At 36.2% G+C, this 24,477-nt stretch overlaps 2 protein-coding genes across 3 annotated transcripts; one reads left to right on the plus strand and one right to left on the minus strand.

Moving 5' to 3' along the window:
* Window positions 1-1,270: 1,270 nt before the first annotated feature.
* LOC145610695 (uncharacterized) lies at window positions 1,271-2,212 on the minus strand. Its single transcript, XM_081665995.1, has one exon. The coding sequence runs from the start codon at window positions 2,210-2,212 to the stop codon at window positions 1,271-1,273; it is 942 nt and encodes a 313-aa protein (XP_081522121.1).
* A 4,167-nt stretch (window positions 2,213-6,379) lies between these two features.
* On the plus strand, window positions 6,380-12,778 carry LOC145612029 (glycolate oxidase 1-like). 2 transcript variants are annotated; one of them, XM_081667407.1, is made up of 12 exons: window positions 6,380-6,445; window positions 8,329-8,513; window positions 8,803-8,927; window positions 9,520-9,566; window positions 9,660-9,737; window positions 10,177-10,301; window positions 10,450-10,516; window positions 10,610-10,651; window positions 10,741-10,810; window positions 10,913-11,013; window positions 11,808-11,912; window positions 12,141-12,778. In XM_081667407.1, the coding sequence occupies exons 2-12, from the start codon at window positions 8,377-8,379 to the stop codon at window positions 12,324-12,326; spliced, it is 1,083 nt and encodes a 360-aa protein (XP_081523533.1). In that variant the 5' UTR covers window positions 6,380-6,445; window positions 8,329-8,376; the 3' UTR covers window positions 12,327-12,778. The 2 variants fall into 2 exon arrangements, with proteins under 2 accessions (XP_081523533.1, XP_081523532.1); XM_081667406.1 differs by lacking the exon at window positions 6,380-6,445 and having other exon boundaries at window positions 8,312-8,513.
* Window positions 12,779-24,477: the final 11,699 nt, after the last annotated feature.

Raw genomic sequence — 24,477 nt, forward strand, 5'->3', positions numbered from 1 at the left:
ACCATCATCCTCGATCCTCCTTTCGTGGTTCCGAACCATATGGAGTTAGTAATCTCATGGATTATGAATGGGGTGTAACCTTCACGGGTCAATCGTTGTTGCCTTTCGTTGTCCCTTTTCGTGGTTGCCTTTTATGATCCGTGAACGGTTTACAAGTTCCTTAAAAACTTGTTGGCGGCTTCCTACTTTCCTTGTCCCTAATCGTGTCCCTAATTGTATATGTCAATTCCCACTTCCTATGAGTGCCAAGCATATTCACAACATGCTTTAACGTAGGCGCACTTCGAACGACGCCTACAAACCCTAACTTGTATCTAGGTTATATATGCTGCGATTTTCAGTGAAGAATACTTTCAGTGAAAATTGCTCATAGTTTTCTTGATGATAGAAACTTGTTATACGATATAATCGGTATTTGTTCCGTGCAGGGTGTTCTTTGATTGGTATGGTAATTCTCATGGCATAATGTTTTCTTTGATAACTAAGAGATAACTATCTCTAAAATTGATATGTTGTTGCTACTAAAACCTATCTAGTTTTTAATCAACCTCATCCTAATCATATTAAACCTAACTGAAATAAATCTAACTGCAATCAACCCGACCCTAAGTCATTCGACCCGAAATTAACCCAGTTTAACTCGTTTTGAACCCGATACAAATTTATTTGAATCGAATATGAACCGGTATGAAGTTACCCGACCCTAAAATGGCCCATAGTAGACAAAGTTTGACCCTAAATTGACCTGACCCATACCTGGACGGACTAAAAGGGTAACTTTGATACTAAACATAATCGACCCGAATAAATAAACCCTACTAGAGATGGGTCAACCCAGACACTATTCGATTACTTGAATTGACACCCCTACTCGAGGCATCGTAAGGAATTCACACTAATTTATATTTAAGGGAAAATACAAGTTAATAAAGCTTAAATATAAGGTAAAACCGCTACTTCAAATTTCCCTTATATTTAAAGGTTGTTCTTTATTAGTCTTATTAATCAGAGTTGACTCTATATTTAAATCATCTAATCTTAACTCTGTTCATTTCACCTTAAAAAAATGTTTTTTTTTGAAACCACGCGGAAAAATTCATTATAAGAGATCAATTTCCGCCAAAGATGTCAAGCTTTGGGGAAAAGGAGTTTTTCATCATGCAACACTATGGGCTAGAGTATTCCCCGCACGTTTAATATGAGTAAAACTAAATGAATTAAAACAGAGAGATAGCCTAGCAATATCATCATGCAGTAGAAAGAGAGGAGATTATCCCTTTGCCTTCGTTTTCACAGCATTAACAATATTTGCAGCGTCTGACTTAAGGTGAACATCACTAAATCCCAGCCTTTGTGCCACTTGCAACCCAAAGCTGTAGGCCACAGCTTCTGCCATTCCTACATCCCACCCTACTCCCATCTGTCTAATAGCAGCAACCAATAGCAATCCCTGCTCGTTTCGAATAACCACTCCCAAACCCGTTTGCATACCAAGGTGAGCATCACAATTCACCTTAACAACACCTGCCACAGGACAGCTCCAAGAGCTAGGAGCACAATGAACAGCAGGGGCAGGACTGCTACATACCTTAGCCGCATAATCATTACTTTCCCTAACAAAATTCACCCAACCTCTAGCCACTTCAACTGCATTAAAAGACCCTTGCTCGAAGATGCTTCTGTTTCTACAATGCCATGATGCCCACGCCAATGTTGCCACTGAGAGTAGATCCTCCTTTGACATGTTCTTCGAGCACCATATCCATCTCTCAACAAAACTGCTAGAAGGAGCAGCATTATTAACCTGGGCCATAAGAGGACTTACTGCCCAGATTTCCTTCGCAACTTTACACTCGAAGATGGCATGAATGATGGTCTCCTCAGGAGCGTTACAGATGCTGCACAATTTCTCCGCAACAATGTGACGATAGTATAAGCGTTCCTTAACAGCAAGGAAACCTTTACATGCCCTCCACAGGAAATGCTTTAGTTTTAATGGACACACCAACGACCATATAAGTCTCCACACCTCATTCATGTCTGACCCTTGCATCACAGCCGGCACTTTCTTGCACAACCAGTACCCCGACTTCACAGAATAAGAGCCATCTTTTGATGGCCACCAAAACATTTTATCGGGAGGGCTATTAGGAGATAGAGGGATAGTGAGGATTTTTGCCGCATCTTCATTATTAAAATTGCTAGAAATCATATTCACATCCCATTCGCAACAGTTGTGATCAATTAGATCACTCACTCTTAGCCCCATGTCACTTGTAGCACTCGGAGTTGGTACAATTGCAGACCAGGTAACCAAGCTTCACTCCATACATTGATTGCACTCCCATTCCCCACTCTCCATTTGAGGCCCTCTAACAAAAGACCTCTAGCACGCCACATACTTCTCCAAGCATAGCTTGGATCATACCCACAACTAGCCTCAAAGACTTCACAATTCTTGAAATATTTAGCTTTTAGAATTGTGTGAATGAGAGTCCCCGGGTTATGGTGCAACCTCCATAATTGCTTAGCCAAAAAAGCTTGGTTAAAGCATTTTAGATCTCGAAATCCCAAACCCTTAAGAGCCTTGGGACGACATAATAGCTCCCAACGTTGCCAATGCATCTTACTTGTAGTTTCCGTAGAGCCCCACCAAAATCTCGCAAGAATAAAGTGAATTTCATCAATAAATCCATCGGGAAGTCTAAAGATACTCATCATGTAGGTAGGGATAGCCTGAGCAACCGCTTTGATAAGCACCTCTTTTCCCGGCCTCGACAATAATTTTTCTTTCCACCCCTGCAATTTCTTCCACAACCTTTCCTTCAAACCTGCAAAAATAGCATTTTTCGACCTCCTAATGATAGTTAGTAACCCAAGGTACTTTTCGTGTCGTTTAACCTCTCTAACACCCAAAATATCAATAATTTCTTGCCTTCAGTTCGGACAGACTTTTTTGCTAAAAGCAACTTCGGTCTTGCATAGATTGACGTTATGACCCGATGCTCTCTCATATTTGCTGATAATTTCAGCTATAACCGAGCATTCTTGCACATTTGCTCTAGCAAAAAGTATACTGTCATTTGCAAAAAATAAATGAGACACTCTGGGGGCATTTCTGCATATTCGAGAACCATGAATTAAGTTACCATTAGCCGCTTTGGAAATCAAAGTCGGATGACGCATCCGCACATAACAGAAATAAGTACGGAGATATTGGATCACCCTGGCGTAATCCTCTAGATGGGATCACAGACCCCGATATATGTCTGTTAATCTTGAAAGTGAAAGAAACACTTTTAAGACAACACATTATACGATGAACCCAAGTATTCGAGAACCCCAATTTGATCATCACTTGCTCTAGAAAATCCCACTCCACACTGTCATATGCCTCGCTCATATCAAGTTTTAGAGCTACATTACCATCCTTCCCTTCACCACCTCTCTTCATGGCATGAAAATTTTCAAATGCCACAATAGCATGCATTATCAGTATTAAGTCTCTGCGGAACAAAAACACTTTGATTCGGAGAAATTATATCCCCCAAGGAAATTTTTCAATTTATTTGCCAAAACCTTAGAGATGATTTTATAAATAACATTGCAGCAGCAAATTGGCCTAAATTCCGAAATCAGAGTAGGTTTATCACATTTCGGAATAAGCACAACGCAAGTGTAATTTATCTTATCCATATTCACATTCCCATTCCACTAGTTCTGAACATAAGCAATAATATCTGACCCGACCACATGCCAAAATTTCTAAAAAAATAAAGCGTGCATACTGTCGAGGTCCGGAGCCTTGTGAGGGTGCATCTGGGAAAGTGTATGTCTTACTTCTTCTCCCGTAGGTTCTTTATCCAGGATTGAATTCATCTCGGGTGTAACCAATTTTTCGAGCCCCTCCATTGCATCCCGAAATCCAATTGGTGAACTCGTAGCGAAGAGCTTTGCAAAGTATGCGGCAATTAGCTTTTCAATGTCAACCTTTTTATTTTTGCACACACCATTATTTTCAAACAAACCAGTGATTCTATTTCGAGCTTTGCGTTGGCTAACCTTATGGTGAAAATATTTTGTTTTTTTGTCACCATCACGCAATTCATTTGCCCGAGCACGAGCAAACTAATACGACTCCTCCAATAAGTATAAGGACTTGAGTTCCGTCGAAAGGGAATGACAACGTTCTAATTTCTCGCCATCCATAACACCCTCCTTTAGAGCCTTGAGAGCCTTTTCTGCTTTTTTAATTTTCTTCTAGTCGTTCTCCACACATCGAAATTTTTTGCCGCATATTAAGTCCACCAGAATCAGTCCACACACCACTTATTACCTCATTACAACCTTCATTCGATAACCAAAAGCTTTCGAACTTAAAAGCCGAACCTCCCCAATCATCAGTGCTTCTAGTTTCGGTTGTCAGAATAATTGGTGCATGGTCATTAAAAATACAAAAAATTTTGTATACATCCGGTTTACAGTAATATTATTGTACATCAAGCAGTATAAGGGTAACTTTTAGCTAATTTTAGGGTAACTTTTTGCTTGTTTTTGGGTAACTTTAAACATAATACAACTTTTATATAAATAGACAACAAGAAAAGTTTTATAAAGGTAATTTAATTACATTTAATCACTTATAATTGATTTTTAGTCATTTAAAATGTGATTCTTTACTAATAAAGTGTAGATAATTTTTATTTGAATTGGGTTACTTTTACGTATATTGGGGTAACTTTTATTCATTTCAGAGGTAACTTTTATTCATTTCAGAGGTAACTTTTAATCACTTTAAGATATCTTTATAATGTATGTACAATTAGGGATGTCAACGGGGCGGGGCGGGGCGGGTTTTGGCATTCCCATCCCCATCCCCGCCTCAAATTTCTATCCCCATCCCCATCCTCGTCCCCGCTAGGGGTCTGAAATTTATCCCCATCCCCGCCCCGGCGGGTCCAACCCTAATACCATCCCCACCCCATCCCCGATGCGGATATCCATCCCCGCCTCAGCCCCACTTTCCCCGCCCCATCACCCACTTAGCCCTCCGCTCTAAACCCACTGCAATTCTACTGTAAATCAATAACATAGCCTGATGAAAAGGTATTAATTGTACCAATAAATAAAATAATGAAGTAAGAATACTAAAATTTAACTCCAAACTAATAAATTTAACTCCAAAATCCAATTATTATAAACTACAACAAATACAAAAATACATAAGAAACCTAAGAGGCCATGAATTACTCCACTTGCTCTGATTCACCTTGATCAAAGAGCTGCTTCAATGTTAGAAAATTGTTCTCAATGAAGAGACTTAGAAGCTGCTGCTTGATATGGAGCAAAAACTTGCTTATGTCGGCTGGAAAGGTGTCTTAGGAAATAGAAAAGGAAATTAGGTTTTTTTTGTCAGTATGAATGAATATGAGTTACAGTAAAAGAGTAGTATTGTTTTTACTACTATGTACTATTTCGTATTGAAAATGGATTGTGGGCCGTGTGGCCTTGTGGGCTTTACTCTAAATTAAAAAAAAATGCAATACTATTAAACAACAATACTGTACATGGTTTCAAAAAAACAGCAATACTGTACACTTTTTATTAATGTATTTATTATTTTTATATAGGGTCTATGGCGGGTATAGGGCGGGTCTAGCGGGTATGGGGCGGGTCAGGTTGGCGGGTATTGGTCGGGGCGGGTATAGCTTAAAATCCATCCCCGCCCCATCACCCACGGCGGGTATGGTTTTTATCCCCATCCCCGCCCCGCCACCCGTCAAACCTAGACCCATCCCCGCCCCATCGGGGCGGGGATGGGGCGGGTCTCCTACTTGACCCGCCCCGCTGACATCCCTATGTACAATAATTATTGTACACCCTTTTTAAAAATTTGTGTTAAAAATAATGTTATTTCATAAATAATACTCCCTCCGTCCCCTTTTCATAGTCTCTTATGAGCAAATTTTAGTCCCAAAATATTCACCCCATTTGTTTTTTCCAACAACCATTAATATTAATTTTTTACCAAAATTCCCTCCAATTTGCAACAATACTTATACAAATTTAAATTTCCCATGTAAATTTTGTTTTCCCATGTACTTTTATTACTTTCTCTCACTACTTTTTTGCATACCCAAAGTCAATTTACTTTTTAATAAACTTTTTCTATTCTTATTTGTGTTTATTAATTCCCGTGAAAAATGTCCATAAGGGACTATCAAAAGGGGACGGAGGGAGTAATTTTAAGTAAACGTGACAAAACACGATTTGGTAACTACACTACACGGAGTAAAAAAATTTAGCCGCCCGCCATCTTATTCGTCGTACCACTGTACTAATAGCAGCCACTTTGAATATAAAACTGAAGATACCCCGATTCATTTTTATTTTTTTTTGCAGTATTGGTTCAAACACTCTCGTTTTCTCTTGGACACTAATTCAGGTTAGTCACACCAATCCTCTAATAATGTTTCTCTTCAACTACTACGTATTTTGTTTTTTTTATTGTTTATTAATTTTTACTTTATAATTCACAACTTTGTTTTTATTTTTATCAACTATGGTTAGCAGAATATATTGTCCGCTTTTGATTCTTCAATCTCGTTTACTAATTTCGCAGTAATTTCGAATTTTTGTAAATTAATTGAAAAGAAAAAAATTGTACGTAGTGGTATGATTCAATTCGTTGCTGGTATTTTTAAAAGGTTGTATATACTTAATAATTAATTTTTAACAAGGTGCAAGTAATAATTTCATTTTTTAGCTCAAGTTATTTTTATTCTAGATGATCAATCAAACATAGAATATAATACAAATTTTGGGATTAGAGATTAAGTTATTTAAATTCTAAATTGAACTTAGTGATTATTTTCCCTGTTATATGTTTTTTTAATAAGGAAAATGCTATACATAGCCCTAAGGGTTGTATATAAGCATTAAAAAATACTCTAGGAAATTATTTAAATTTAAAAAATCACGACAAAAACACACTAATAACACTGATTTGCACGTGTTTTTGTCATGAATTCTTAATTTAATACAATTTTTAAGGGTATATTTAATGCTTATATGTATGTAGCCTAAGAGCTATATATATATATATATATATATATATATATATATATATATATATATATATATATATATATATATATATATATATATATATATATCCTAATAACATCAAGCACTAAAAAAAAGGGGAGAGAGTTTACACTATTAAGATTTTCCATGAGATTAGGAGGTTTAATGAAGAAGTTTGCCATACATGAGATAACGTTGTCACCTAATGAAGTTAAATTATTTCCTTCATATGAAAATAGTTTTTCATGGAAAACCTTTTACAATGGAAAATTCATTTTTAGTGAGGTTTTTCGTTGTTTGGTTGCATGTAAAATGATTTTCCATTTTAAGCATTTTTCATTGTTTAGTTGAACTGAAAATCAATTACATCAATTGTGAGGAAAAATGTTTTTCCTCCACTTGTGATGGAAAAAATGGGAGGAAATATTTCCAATAAGGTGGAAAATGATTTTCCACCCAAGTTTTACATTTTAATGTATTACACCAAACCAAAAAATGTAAAATGAGAAAACACTTTTCAGTGAAAATGTTTTATACCCTTCCAAACGGAGCCCTAGATGACATATTGAAGGAAATATCGTTGTTGTTGTGACTTGTGAGTGATCTCTCCGTGTGTAACATTTCAGCTTCTTATTAAATTCTTATTAAGAACGGTGATAGTGTATATAAACCGATCATGGCCTTCAACCAGCTTAAGTTTTTGGCTGAGTTAATCCTGGTCTTTAATATATTAGAGAGCCAGGAGCCAACATGACTTGAAAATCACGGGTTCAAATCTTATCTACCTCTTTTTTGAATTGAAATTTATTTCGCATTGGATATGAGGAGGCCCAAGCCGCATCCACATTTCAAACCTAAAGGGCTCTCATGTGAGGGGGCGTGATAGAGTATATAAACCATCTTGGGCTTATTGACATACTTTGAAAAAGGATTATAAAGACACCACTAAATTGTCAAAAATTTAGAGCTAATGTAGCAATTGGAAAATACATATTGGTGGCTTTTAGGTTCTTTGGTTTGATCAGTAGTCTTTCTGTTGTTGAAGTTATAGGATGAAGCTGCTTTTCAGAACCCCTTACACCAAAGGGTCGTACTGTATATTTTAAACGAGTCACATCTTCGATGGATTAATTCTTTGATTGCCAATTATAAACTTGAAAACGCTGCTGCTACTATATTATCGATTCATTTGGCTCTTAATTTTTGTTATAATCTTATGCTTTAGTGCTTTATTGTTTTCAGTGGAAATCATACAACTGAATCTATTGCTGGCCTGTCGTTAACAGCGTGATGGAGATAACAAATGTTTCTGAATATGATAAGTTGGCAAAAGAGAGACTGCCGAAGATGATATATGATTATTATGCATCAGGTGCTGAAGATGAATGGACTCTAGAAGAGAACAGAAATGCATTTTCCAGGATTTTGTATGTGTTTCTCTTTCATGTAGTGTCGAACTCTTTATCTTCTATTGAATATTTCCATACCATTTGTCATTTGACCTGTGTTAAGTTTTTGTGCCATTTGCAAGTATAACTTGCAGCTTTCATGTGCCAGGATATATTAGAAACATTAACAAATCATTAATTTTAATATATAAGATAAAAAGTGACATCTGAAATTTATTTTTGCATTCCTCTTATACTCTTATACCTATATCTATATCTTTGGCTGCCTATTGCAATTTACTTATTAGTTACTCCCAATGAAATCCAGGTTCCAGCCTCGCATCCTCATTGATGTCAGTCATATAGACATTACAACAACTGTCTTGGATTTCAAGATTCCCATGCCAATCATGATTGCTCCTTCAGCTATGCAAAAAATGGCTCACCCCGAAGGTAAAAATTCAAGTCCTTGACGTTCATTTTTATTTTCAAGTATCCTACTTTAATATGTCAATCTGTGTTTTGATTTATTGATGCCTCTATGCTGAAACTAATGCAATTGATTCTTATAGTATCCTCACTCTTAGATTTGGTATTGTTATTGCTACTCTTGTTTTCAGGATAGCTGGTCAAAATTAATGCCTGCAAGGCCGACAGACACCTGCAGTCATGTAGCCTGCAGGTTTTGGTGACATATGGATAATGGATTTAAGATCTGAATTTAGAAAAGCTTAATCAACCTGATATTTCATTTTACTTTATAAGCAGTACTGGATTAATGCTTTGAATCAAATGATGTAACTTGATGCTCTATCATATATTAATATGGTTCTGAAGATGATACTGTAATTAATGGTATTCTGACTGTGTTTGGACCTAGGAGTTAAATCTTAAGCTAATGATCATGAATACTCTAGTCTTATGAGCCATTTATGATATATGAGTTTATTCTCGAGCTAATGATCATGAATAGACACTTTATAATCTAATTTAAGTAACTGTTTTGGAAAATCCTCCTTTATTTGAAGTGATCATTTTCTTGCAGGAGAATTGGCAACAGCGAAGGCAGCATCCGCTGCTGGCACAATTATGGTTTGGACTCACATTTCCTTCCCTTAATATTCTTCCTCTTTTTCTGACTGTCAAACTCATTCTTTGATTTGCATGTGTGATTATTTGGTACAGGCATTGTCAACATTAGCCACATCTAGCATTGAAGAAGTTGCCTCAACTGGACCAGGAATTCGATTTTTCCAGCTTTATGTGAGTATAATAAGTGCAAAACAAATTGTAAATTAATATATGCTTATTCAGTATCAAAGAACCTGTTTTCTGAATTTCCGGGTTTCAACTTTCAAGTCCTCTTAAATTGTAAGATTGTGTCAAAGATTCATAATCTTAAAATTTATTTTCTCATGTACATTGTGACAATCTGGACGAATATCAGTATGCCATCAAAATTCTACTCTTTTTTTTTCAACTGCTAGCCCTGATGTAATGTCTTGTATTTTGTTTTGTACAAATTGCAGCATAACATAGATACAAACTTGTATCTCCAATTTTTGGTTCATGGTGAAGAATATTATAGTGCAAAAATGCATATAGTTTAAAGTCCTAATTTTCTTAGTCTGTATGTAAAATTTGTCTTCTTTAAGCTTCTGCTAAACTGCTGGTGATGACTGTATGTATCCATATAATCAAGGTAATGAAAGACAGAAGTATCGTCGCACAGCTTGTTGAACGAGCTGAGAAGGCTGGTTTTAAAGCTATTGTTCTCACAGTTGATACACCCAGGGTAGGTAGAAGGGAGGCAGATATTAAGAACAGGTAATTATATAATTTCTACTGTCTTTTTGCTTACTTTCTACGGTGAAAGGAGAAAGTTGTTACTGTTATATTGTGTTTAAGTTCACTTCTATAAGTACGAATAAACATGTGAGTATGATCTTACAGTTTAATTTAACATCGTTCGCAGATTTATTCTCCCACAGCACTTGACATTAAAGAACTTTGAGGGGCTGGATCTTGGTATGCTTAATCAGGTGAGTGAAAGTTAGACATCAAAGAAGACTACTGGTAACCTTTCAAGAGATTGAAAATAACAGTCCCAATCTTTTTCTGGAATGAACTAGCAGACAGACAGTCCCATTCAAGTTGATCGGTCATTGAATTGGAAGGTAAATAACAAAATAACTTGCCCTTTTTTTGGCTCTTTGCACTGCAGATTGTTTTATGTGTTATCTTTCCCTGTTAACACCTTTTGCAGGATGTAAAATGGCTTCAGACCATCACCAAGTTGCCAATTTTGCTGAAAGGTGTGCTAACTGCTGAGGATGGTAAGTACTGTATTTGTGATAAGTGTAGTTCATAAGGGAAATACTATTTCTATTATATCATGTTTGTGTGACCTTTATGTCAGAAAGTTTTCTTGTCAGCAGCGAGACTGGCAGTGCAAGCAGGTGCAGCAGGAATCATCGTCTCCAACCATGGAGCTCGACAACTTGATTTTGTTCCTGCAACCATCATGGCTTTGGAAGAGGTATTTTAATTTTACCTCCATACACTTGATAAATCTGTATATTTGTAGATCTGGATATTTTACCTTTGCTTCTGATTTGGTAAAGCTCCTTTTAAGTTATGTAATAAGCTCCATTTGAGTTATGTACCTCTATCAATAACCTACAACCAACCAATAAGCACTAGGGTCAAAAACCAATAAGCAATTAATGACGGTATAGGGATTTCTGACCTGAGTTCTGTTGCATTGCACGGATGCATACTTTTCAGTTTTCTCTGTATTCATCTTTTTTCTGTATTTGTGGAGAGTGTATGCACGGCGGATTTTCTATAATCGAGTGCAGGCATCTATTTCCACTTCAAAGCTCTCCAATTAAATTAATAACTCCCAAAAATATACCACTTCGCATTAATGTTGTATGTCATCGTTCCTACAAGCATAGAGACAAAGATAAACAAAAAATGACCTGGTAGTGCTCAACTCTCTAATTTTAATAAAATTTGAAAATTGAATGTTGTATGTATACTGGCTGTGAAACTTTAGCCAAATGAGTATACATAACTAATACAACTAACCAACATGTCAAATCGTCTAATGAAACTGTCTAACCAGCCAATGCAACCATCTACTCACTAATTACAAAACAAGGCCATTAGTACGGTGTGACCATCATGTCTATTAATGTAACAGAAATAATTAAAGCTCTGAACAAGGAAAGAATTATACGTAGAATTTGTATTATAAATATTCTTAGGAGTGCTTGATATACTAGTTCTAACATACCTACATATGTTCCCCATTGTTGCATATGGAAGATTGTGAAAGCTGTGGAGCGTAGAATTCCTGTTTTCTTGGATGGTGGTGTTCGTCGTGGCACAGATGTTTTCAAAGCATTAGCACTTGGAGCTTCTGGAGTATTTGTAAGTAACTATATTTGCTATATTCTTAGTGATCAAGTTTCCAGTAACTTGGATCTATAGCTAAATGTGTTGCAGAGATACTAATTTTCTAATATATCAGTTGACTGAAATTGCTATCAATGAAACTGGCTTGTGAAACTAGTAACTGCACTCGTATTTTAACTACATAAAAGCCTACTGGTAGTTATTATCCATATTCAGAAGTTTTAAAACTCTCTTTGTTTCCAGATTGGAAGGCCTATAGTTTTTTCATTAGCAGTTCATGGAGAAGCTGGTGTGCGAAAAGTGCTTCAAATGCTTCGTGATGAGTTTGAGCTCACCATGGCGCTAAGTGGGTGTCGTACAGTCAATGAAATTACTCGTAACCATGTTACGATAGGCACTGGAACTCCACAAATTTCCCCCAAGCTATAAGTTGTTTGAACTCAGAATCTGCGTGTTTAGTAAGATAGGATTTCAGGATCACGAATTCCATACAGGTGTATAAGAATTCTAGACCTTCTAGGTGTGTATTTTACGGTACAGGTTAGACTTAATTTGGAGATTAAGGCACCTCAAAATAATGTAAGGAATATATTGAAGCTACTCAGATTACAGCTACAGCTACAGAAGGACACATACAGTCAACAAATGCCCGTTCGGACTTTATATAACTGATTCCCTAGATTTCAAGGAGTTAGTTACAGATATTTGTTAAGTTAGTTACAGCTATTTTGGCTTTCTTACAGTAGCTACTAGATTCTGTATGTAATGATGTATATATACTCCTCTTAAATTAGCTTGTAAAATAAGTTATCTAATCACAATCAAAATTCTCTCAGCTTTTGCTTCCTTATTTTTCGCAAATTTTCCACAAATTAACATGGTATTAGAGCTGGAAATCTAGTTTTTTGTTTGATTTTTCCATTAATTCTTCATCAATTACTTGAAGTCCTTTATGATTTCTTCAATATGGCAATCTGAATTCTTTTACTTGTTTGATTGAAGTAGAAGCTAATTTAGTTGATTTCATCAAGGTTCTTCCAATTTGATTTACTATTACATTGAATTTCCTTAACCTATTTTTTATTTCTTTGAGTTCTTGATTAAGCAATGGCTATTGAAACAACACAAAATTCTTCCAATCTACCTCTGAATCAAAATCCTGCTAGCATCTAAATGCAAACTCTGCACAACTTTGTTTCCTTCAAGTTCAATGGTGATGGTTTCACTAGTTGAAAAAGGTCTATGTTGTTGACGTTGTCAGCTAAGAACAAGGCAGGATTTGTCGGTAGAACTTACTCTAGACTACTTGATGAATCGATTGTTGAGTTCAAAGGAAAGGTGCAATCAGGGGCGGAGCCAGCCCGGGGCAAGCCCACTTTAAAAAAATCAGATAAATATTATTTAATGCGCCATAATAGTTACAACATGATAGATGGAGCAGTGGTAAAACCCCAATAGAGTAGCTTGCGCAACCCGGGTTCAATACCTACCTAGCAGCTTTTTACTTTATTTTTTTTATTTTTATTTTACCTTTTTTTTTGAAAGGTCAATTTACCTTAGTTTTTAGTAAAGCATTTTATGTTTTCACTTTCTGTAATTTTTTGTTTACTTTTTTATATTACTTTTTTTTTATTTTACCTTTTTTTTTAGTTAAACCATTTTTACTTTTTTTGCTTTCTTTAATTTTTTGTATATATGTGATATGTGTAAGACAATTTCTCTTCCATTATTTTTAACAATAAAGTATAGGTATAATAAGGAACAATGATAAGTGCATTTAATTTCATATATTATCATATGTTCAAATTCGTCTAAAATTCAAACTCATAAGTAAATTTTTTATAGACCCGTCAGTATTCGAATTTTTTTATATTAGTATATGATGTTAGATTCTTTAGCAAGTATTTTGGACAAAATTGTTTAACTAATTATGTATTCAAGTATTGTTTTTTTTTTTCAACATACATTTTTGTCAGACTATACGACGTTCATTTGTCCCCCCGGATGGAAATTCCTGGCTCCGCCACTGGGTGCAATGATCTGGTTTGTTCATGGATTCTATTCAATCTAGATGAAAGTATTTCTAGGGGTGTTGTTATTTGTCGCTCCCATTTTACCGGGTAACGCTCCCTTTTTTTCTTGAAATTCCAATTTTACCCCTAATATATAAATACGGTTTTTTCCTTCCCGACCAACATTTCTCACTTCTTTACTTCTCTCTCTAACTCTCTTACTCTCTAAAACAATTTTTTTATTTAAAAAAAAATTCCAAAATTGTTCTTCGTTTTTTAAAAAAACAACAATCATCATAAACACAAAAGAAAATGGGCGATTCGAGGCGGATTAGGCTGAGATTCGGAGGGAGGACCTTCGGCGGCGCTGGTGGCAGGGGCGGAGGTGGCGGCGGCGGCGATGGTGGAGACGAGGTATTTTTTTTTTTTCGGATCCCAGGAACTTCCGCCCAAAATTTCCGGAAGTTCCATGGAGGATCCGCCTGGAATTTCCGGATCCTCCATGGAACATCCCGAAATTTTGGGCGGAAGTGTGACATCCGCCCAGAATTTCCGGATGTTCCATGGAGGATCCGGAAATTCCAGGCGGATCCTCCATGGAACTTCCGGAAATTTTGGGCGGAAGTTCCAATTTTTTTTTTTTTTTTTTTTTTTTTTTTTTTTTTTTGGCCCGTTAATAAAAGTGTTAATTTTATTTTTTTTTTCGGATTTTGTTTTTTTTTTTTGTTATTTTGAAGTGTTATGGTGATTATTGTTGATATTATTATTATTGTTGTTGTTATTATTGTGCTTATTATATTTTAAAAAATATGATAATTTTTATTATTTTGTTGATATTAGGTTTTTATTATTAATGTTAAGGTTATTGTTGTTGTTATTAATTTGTTTTTTTTTTTTTGGATTTTGTTATTTTTGTTGTTATTTTGAAGTGTTATGGTTAGTGTTATTATTATTGTTGTTATTATTATTGTTGATATTATTATTATTATTATTGTTATTATTATTATTATTATTAGTGTTATTATTTTTAAAAATATGATTAGTATTATTATTAAACTAATTTGATATTAGGGTTTTTATGGTTATTGTTGTTGTTTATTTATTTATTTTTTTTTTTGTTGTTGTTGTTATAATAATATTATTATTAGTGTTATTAGTAGTACTATTATTAATATTTTTAATTATGATTAGTATTATAGTTGTTGATATTAGTGTTATTATTATTGTTATTATGGTTATTGTTGTTGTTAATTTGTATTTGTTGTTGTTGTTGTTGTTGTTAGTTATTGTTGTTGTTAAGGTTATATTTGTTGTTGTTAATTTGTATTTGTTGTTGTTTTTGTTGTTGTTATTATTATTGTTGTTATTGTTATTATGGTTATTATGGTTATTGTTATTACTAAAATCGGATTATTTTTTAATTTTATGTAGATCGAGGGTTCTGGTGCTCGACATGCAATATCACGACGTCTGAATGCGTCTGTTAGGAGACAGACATCTCGATCTTCACCGGTTCAGCCCGAGCAGCAGCAATACGGGTCTACTAGTGGTTGGTCGAGAGACCAACAGTCTGGTAGTAGTCGGCCCTTGTACTCTGCAAGTGGAGCACCCATATCTGACGAGGAAGACGAATGTTCGGCTAGTCATGCTGGTGACCGGGATGAAGAACAGGACCCTCAGGATTTCCATATGGTATATAGGGGTCAGTTTGGGAGATTTGTTGGTAGTGGGTCGAGTCAGCCTACTTCCAGCTCTGCAGAGGCATGGTTAGTGCAGGAACCGATGCCGGGTGGGCCTGAGGATGGGTCAGTTATCCCTAGTTTTGGCGGTCACGTGGCACGGTATATCTGGATGGAGCAGGAGCGTAGTGTTTTACGCTGTTTGAGTAGGACAAAGTTATGTTCTGACTTGTTTACTTGGCGAGGCCGTCAATCTGTGGAGGACATTGCGGAGATTGATGCTAGTTGGTTGTCTCACTTGCCCGGCCTCATGTTTAAGAGACTTGATTGGCCGTTGATTTCTGCTTTTGTTGAGAGGTGGCAGCCAGATACGAACACCTTTCACATGCCATTTTGGGAGATTACGATCTTGCTGCACGACGTGTACAACATACTTGGGTTACGGGTTGCAGGCAATATGGTGTCCACTACTCCTAGCACGGACGTGTTACGGGACGAGTGCTCGGTCACCATGGATATGACTCCAGATGATCTGTCTGAGGTTTGCGGCACAAAGACCATTTGGCAGGGTAGTGGGGTGTTGACTGATAAGATTTTTGAGTCGACATTGGCGGTCGACCGGGATTTTAGTGAGCAGCTTGATGCATACTTGTGGTTAGTGCTTGGAGGTACACTGTTTGTAGACAAGAGTGGTAACCGTACGCATCCTTCCTTCCTCCACGAGCTATGTCACACGGATGTCCCTATTAACGAGTATGCTTGGGGAACAGCTGCACTGGCCTACTTGTATCGGCAATTGGGCCCGGCATCACGGAAAGGTGCTGATTCGATTGCTGGTTGTCTCACGCTTCTGCAAGCGTGGATTTACGAGTACTTTCCGTGCTTTCGGCCACAGCAGGGTACCTTGACCCGGGACCTTCAAATGCCTCGTGTGTCTGCTTGGGATGTAGGAGCGGGATGTCCTAGCAAGAACCTGGAGCGCCTGTTAGCTTTTCGTACTAGGATTGACGCGCTTACTGACCGTGAGGTGAACTGGCTACCGTACGGAGCTGATCCTGCATTACGAGTGCCCCCCACTTTATTCATTGGCTGCATCCAGTACCGTAACATCATTGAGCCGTACATGCCTGATAGAGTGGTGCGCCAGCTTGGTTTCGTGCAAGGCATTCCCCGCGAGATCATCAGGCCAGAGAAGGCCAAGAGGCCGACTAACTTGAAGATGTATCGGGTAGACTTCCCGACTGAGATGACAGTTGTGATGTGGAACAGGTTTGTCCCTGGGGTATCTCAGAGTGTTGTTTTAGGTGCCCTACCCAGGCTTAGTGCTGCAGCTCCTTCGGTTGCGCTCGGTTACATGCAGTGGCTGTACAGGTTTTCTCACCCGCGGGTATCTCCGGGTCCAGGAGTTACAAGCAACCTGCCTGAGCGGACTAACACTGATTACGTAAGTATTAATGCTTATTATTATATTAACAATGACTTCTATTAATTTTTGTGTTATAATATGTTATTGTTTTATTTGCAGTGGATGGGTCAGTCCATGGAGATTCACCAAAGAGCACTAGCTGAGTATCCTGAAATGTCGAGTGAGACTCGAACAATGACTGAGCAACTTGTATTTGATTGGAAGTCAAAAATGGGACTTTAGATTATTTTGATTAGATGTTCTGTTAGTGATGGTTTTAATTATGTTATGAACTTATTTGTATTTTATTTTTAAAAATGTAATGTATAAACTGGACACTTATTTTATTTTATATTTGATGTTTTGTTGCATATCATGTTAGATTAAAAGCAAATACATATAAAACTAATTTCATAAATCTAATTTTCTTACAAATGTTCAAAGTTAGTGAATGTACATTACAAACTACCTAACTAATGCATCCCACATGTCCCTTCTCAATTGATATGCTTGATCCCATCCATTGACACTATCCTCGTGGTGTTCCGTCCACCAACCGGCGATCGGCGGGAGTGGTGAATCAGGTACAAGGTCAAGACGGATAAAATGTGATCCACCAACTGTAGCAATCACAAACTCTCGAGTCGGTGACCGAACCCCGTTGCGTGCCCTAAGCGGTAAGACTGTGATGCATGGGTAGTAGCAAGTTGGTACTAGGCCTACTCCGAGACAAATCACCCTTGCGTTGAACCACGTAGCAATAGGAAATAAATCTTGAATTGTAACCATCCAATGCCGCTCCCCGACAGCCCCACCATCCCATCGAATACGCTCCACGTTCATCCAAATTCGCCCAAGCCCGTAAATCCGTTCGTACAAATCAGGATGACCAGCGACCTCGTTCGCTATTGTTTCCCGAGCGTCATACCACTTATTTTGATCGCCAAAGAAGAAGTCGGCGACACAACGAAAGCCACAGTTCCCATCACCAATGACATCCTTCCAAGACGAAATGTACGGCAACATTGGGGCTGGAAGCAAGTTCAAATACCTGCATTGACTAATGTCACTTGGATCTATAACACAAAATTAAAAGATAAATTATTAGTAAATCTACAAGTATTAAGTTTACATATTTTTATATTAAATATAGAATTTTAGTATTACCTGGTTCTTGGTCACCACCACGTTGAGTGTGTTGACGGTTCACATGCTCGAAATAGCTACGATCACGCCTGGTGTTATTTCTTTTCGGTCGACCACGAGTGTTAAGGTTGATATGTGGTTCTTCAAGGTGTGAATGATCTGGATGTAGCTCCTCTTCAATGATTCGTGTTACATTTCGACGTACGGCCGGGTCACTTTCCATGACTTCGTCGATTAGGGACCGAAAATGTGCAACCTCCTCGGTCGAATCATTTACCACTTCAGGAATGTTAACACCATCACCAATAACCAGTATCTTCCAGAAAGAATGAATTTGGCTGCTATACAATCCCGTCTGTGAAACTATCGAATCATGTATCTGGCAAGCACATGGAAGACCATGGGTCAGACGCATAGCACATCCACACCGTTCATGGACCTGGTAACTCAAATCCCGCATCCTTTTCGTCTCGTTATCCAGAACTTTCAAGCAATGTTGAGACACTTTGCCATTTATACGTGACAGTGGCAACTGTTTGTACATCTGACCAATTTTAGACCTTGATGCCTCCAAGTCATTACGAATTTGTATGATGCGATTACCGATATGACAATGGACTCGGGCCCATACGGTATCCAAAGCACCTGCCAATGATTCTAATTAGTAAATTCAAATACAATTACAATTAATACAATTACAATTACGTAACAACGAGAACAACTAATAAAATAATACAACTAACCTGTGGATGATTCTAACCAAGTTTTCACTGCTGAATGTTGGCTCTCAACTCTGCAGTTGGTGGTGTTACCAAAATGAAGAACCTGGTTTGTCCAAAATTTCACAAATTTCTCCTTATGACAAAGCCAAGTTCTCTGAACATACTGAATCACTTACGGATATTTTCCCCACCTCACTTGCATGGCAGTTAGAGCACGATCATACTCCGCCTGTGTTGTTGCATTCACGATTTTGAACCATCTCCCAGCTCTAAAACTGACACCAACTGTCTTGTTTCCAAACATCTTCGTCACCTTAGCCTCCACATCTCTGTTGATGTGCCATAGACAGAGTAAATGTGACGTCCCTGGAAAGACTTCTCTCAAAGCCGCACATAGCCCAAGATCACGGTCTGAAATAAATACAGATGGCTCTTTATCAAACCCAATCAGGAAATTGCTCGGCAATAGTGGACATGATTTTACGGGGAGCAACCTTGGACTTTGTCATGTCCCGCACAACCTGTTTTGCACCCGGACTCAATCCGCTCACTTTACGGTGACCCTCTGGGTACACAATCATTGGGTGGTTATGTGTCCCGGTGTGATCATTTTTCGCAATGATCTTCCAACTTTCGGTGCTGACATCATAATATATCTTGATGTAGAATGGACAACCATTAGCTTTGGTTTTGGTGTCCTTCCGTATCGCGTTCTCCAAATCTCTCGGCTTGCTCCTTCGTGACCGATCACATCGCAAATACCGATACGGCCGACCATATCTGGTTTTGTTATAAGACGATTTCACCAATATAAATCCCAATTTTATGGAAACACCATCAGCCCATGTAACAGCATCGTCAAATGTAGGAAAAAACGTATCGGTGACAAAATTCCCACTATAATTCACACCGTCACCGCCTTCCTCAGATTCCATATCCTATACAAATTACACAAAACATGCTTTATGTCAAAATAATAATAATAAAAACAATAATAATAATAATTATAATTAAAATAATAAAAATAATAAAAACAATACTAATAATAATAATAATAATAATAATAATAATAATAATAATAATAATAATAACAACAATACTAATAACAATACTAATAATAATAACAACAAATACAAAACAATAACAATATTAATGATAATAAAAAATTATAACAACAACTACAAAACAATTTATAAGACCATAACATTAATTAATAAATAAATAATAATAATAATAACAATAACAATAATAATAATAATAATAATATTAATATTAATATTAAAATTATATTTCTACTAATTAATAATAACAATATCAACAACAACAACAACAATAAAAATAACAGCAACAACAACAATAATAATATCAACTACAACAACAACAATAATATCAACATATTACTAATAATAATAATAATAATAATAATAATAATAATAATAATAATAATAATAATGAAACAAAAAATAAACATATTACTAATAATCATATTAATACAACAAAATTACATTAATTATCAAATACTAAATCACAACAATAATCACAAGACCACGAAAAAAAAATACATAAAAAAAAAACTTAATAAACGTACTTAACATTTTTTAAAAAAAAAAAAAAATCCCTTCAAAAAAAAAAAAAAAAAAAAAATTTATAGGGACATCCGCCTAAAATTTCCGGATGTCCTAGGTACATCCGCCTAAAATTTCCGGATGTTCCATGGTACATCCGGAAATTTTAGGCGGATGTACCTAGGACATCCGGAAATTTTAGGCGGATGTCCTAATTACCGAAAATAAAAAAAAAAAACTTACAGAATGATCCGACGCATTCTCCGGCGTACGTATGTTCCACTCGCCGTCCATGACCCAAGACCCGTCGAAAAATTTAACGATTTTTGAAAATAGAAAATTTAGGTGGTCGTGGGGACCGATTTGGTTGCAAGGTCGTGGGGACCGATTTTGGGAAGCTCGGGACAACAATGTCGTGAAGTAAGGGGACCGTTTCATGTATTGTGTCCAAATGGGGAACAAGGTCCTTTTTTATAACCCAAATTGCATAAAGGGCATAGTGGTCCATTCAAGTCAAAAAGGGAGCGTTACCTGGTAATTTGGGAGCGACAAATAGCAGTTGAGTATTTCTAGTAGTGTGACGTTCGAGAAATCTTGGTAGATATTGAAGAGAAGTTTGGTTACAGTTCTTTGGGCCAACTTTATGCTCTGGAGTAGAAGTTAGTTGAGGTTAGTCAAAATAATCAATTAGTTGCTTAATTTTTTTTACTGTAATAAAGCATGTTTGGGATGCAATTGATGAAGCATGTCCTCTGCCTTACTGTACCTACCATAATTGCACTTGCAATTTGTCTAAGTGAATTTTTAGAGACATCATCAAAAGATGGTGATTCAATTAATGATAAAATTGAATGATTAGCTTGCTACAGTAAGAGGAAATGTACTCATTCATGATGCAGTCATTGCCTATGGTGACAGAAGTGTATAGAATGTTTGCACAAGAAGAAAAGCTAGCATAGAGAGATTTCTCAGATGAATTCAGGCAGTGAATTCATGGCTTTTGCAACTGAAAGGAGATATAATAATCAAGGTGTTAACAAGTTTTCTAGACCTCAACACAATTTTAATAAGCATTTTACTCAGAATTCTAGAGCTATTGCAAAGCAGAATGTCAGTTATCAGAATTATCCTAAGCATGATTCAAAGTTCTATTCCACACATTGTGAGATTCTAGGGCATGGCATTGATAGGTGCTTCAAACTCCCTGAATATTTAATTAATATATGATCTTCGTCTTTTTTTTTTAAGGTTCCGAACCCACATTTCGGAATTCCTAGATACACCACTGGTAGCAGTTATGAGTTTTGACAATCAAAATACGGAAGTTGAAAATGATGATTTTGTCAAAACAATTTTAGCAGACCAATACAATCAATTCATGGCTTATCTTGGAAGTCAGAAATCCAACGAAAATGATGGTTCTTCATCCCATAGTCATGCTTTGATGGCAGGTAATCTCTGTCTTCTGTCTTGCTCAAATTCTTGTTGGTTGCTTGACAGTAGTGCTTTAAATCTGAAATCTCAACTCTTATTTCTCTCAATACAAACATGTTGTTAGTGGTTATATATATACTACTATACCTGATGGTAGAAGAATCTTTCGTTACACATATTGGATTGGTGAAATTACATGATTGAATTATTCTGCATAATGTGCTATATGTGCCAGAATTTAAGTTCAACCTTATTTATGTGCACAGATTATGCTAAGATATGAAGTATGAATTTCTTTTTAATCATGATTAGTGCTTCGTTTACACACCAAAAGGACAATCAATTCTTCTTGGTAATATGAGTCCGAAATAGAAGGAGAGTGAAGTCAAAGGTGGAAAACAAGTTAATAGTGCTTTTTTATCAAATAAGACATCTTGTGTGCCTCAGGATGCTAAACTATGACATTTAAGGTTGGGGCATTTGCCTTTCAAGAAATTAAAGATGTTAAGGCCTGATTGTGCATTGGATGATTTTATGGTAAATACTATTTGTCAAGTCTGTCCTAAAGCTAAGCAGAGTATTAAGATTAAGAAGCCTTTTGAACTTGTACATATTGATGTTTAGGGCCCACATTCTGTAAAAATAACTACTGGATGTAATCAATTCCTTATAATTGTTGATGATTACTCCAGATTTACTTGGGTTCATTTAATGAGAAATTAAATGAAAATGAGGCAGTTGGAATTATGTCAGATTTTATTGCTATGGTTTCTACTAGTTTAGTTCTAAACTCAGAATTGTGAGATCTGATAACGATCAGGAATTGTGTGAAGGAGAAATGAAACCTTTGTTTAATAAATATGGCATTTTATACCAAACCAGTTGTAGTGACACTCCTCAACAGAATGGTGTAGTGGAAAGGAAACATAGGCATATTTTGGAGACTGCTAGAGCACTATATATTCAATCTAGGGTGCCAGGAGAGGCGTATTTAGGATTTCCGAACAGTGGGTTCGGAATCGAGAAAAAAAGGAACGCAAATACATTAATTAAATATTCAATACATAAGCTCATATTTGCGGATTACAAATGGATTACACTTTGAAAAATGGAAAAAAAAAATAAACAAAAAAAAAATCCCTACAAAAGCATTGTTCGAGTTTTCATACTTTGGAAGCGTATCAATACATCATCATCACAACTCTAGTAAATAAGTCTCTATCTCTCAAGAAAAGTGATTAAACTATCATTCAATAAGTGATCGTCCATACTATTTCACGACTTATTTTTTCCATATATAAGTCATTGATGAAAACACTCGTTCCACTGAAGTGGAAGTCCCGATTTTTTTACAAAAATAAAAATTAAAAAAAAGGGGTTGAGAGGGTTTGAACCCCTAAATTCCTTGTAAGGAAGCAAAGGACGTGCACCAAAAATTACCACTGGGTTGTACGCTAACATTTTACTTTATACTATGCAAATGTTCTATTTAATTAACATGTTTTTTATTTTTATTTTTTTTTAAAAAAAAAATAAAAAACTTTTAGTGGGTTCAATGAACCCAATGAACCCAACCTGTATCCGCAACTGGTGCCAGACAAGTTTTGGGGTGATAGTGTACTTTATGTAGTCTATTTGATGAATAAGATGCCTCTTGCTACAATTAACAATGATGTTCCTTTTCAAAGAATACATGGTTTTGTTATTGATCTATCTCACTTAAGAGTGTTTGGTTGCTTATGTTTAGCTTCGATCTTCTTCAAGAGTGCATAGATCAAAGTTGTATGAAAGGGCTAACCCTTATGTGTTCTTAGGGTATTCAATAAGTCCAAAAGGTTATAAAGTGTATGATCTTGGTTCTCACGAAATCAAAGTGACTGGGAATATACAATTTCATGAAAGGCATTTCCCTTATCAATCATCTCTTTTATAACAAAAACCACTCTGCTTCTATTCTTTCAACTGCTACCACTCACCACTCTTGATATTCATGAAGACACCCCATCTTTTCTTACTGATCCCATTTTTCCTATATACATGATTCTCATTATACATTCTTATTCTCCTTTTCCTTCTTCCCCTTTTTCCCTTTCTTCTTCTTTTTTCTCTCTTGATTCTGCTGATTCTTCTCCTTCTAATCCTATTTCTGAACGTAATACTCCTATACAACCTATTACCTCCCAAAGAAAATCATCAGTACCTCACAAATTCCCTTCCAAATTTGACATATATCATTGTAATATAGCATGCTGATTCAGTTGCTCAACACTGGTGTAATTTGGTTACCTATGACGACTTTCCTAATAAACATAAATGTTTCTTACCTAACTTTAGGCCCTTAGATCATGTTAATCGGATGGCTCACATGCCTCCCGTGTCATTAATGGCATTTTTGTAATATTTTAACTTTATAAAATAGTTTCCAGTTTCATTTCTCAAAAGTAAATGAAAATTTAGTATAAATGAAATCAGTCTTAAAGTAAATGAAATTGGCTTAAACGTTAAAAAAAATGGAATTTTTTTTTAAAACAGCGAAATTACGATAATGCCATTATGAGAGCGGGTGCAATGTGAGCCATTAGATGGAGTGCGATCAATGGCTGAGATTAGATGGAGT

The sequence above is a fragment of the Chenopodium album genome, chromosome 24 (genome assembly GCF_948465745.1).
Source record: "Chenopodium album chromosome 24, dcCheAlbu1.1, whole genome shotgun sequence".
Classification (NCBI taxonomy): domain Eukaryota; kingdom Viridiplantae; phylum Streptophyta; class Magnoliopsida; order Caryophyllales; family Amaranthaceae; genus Chenopodium; species Chenopodium album.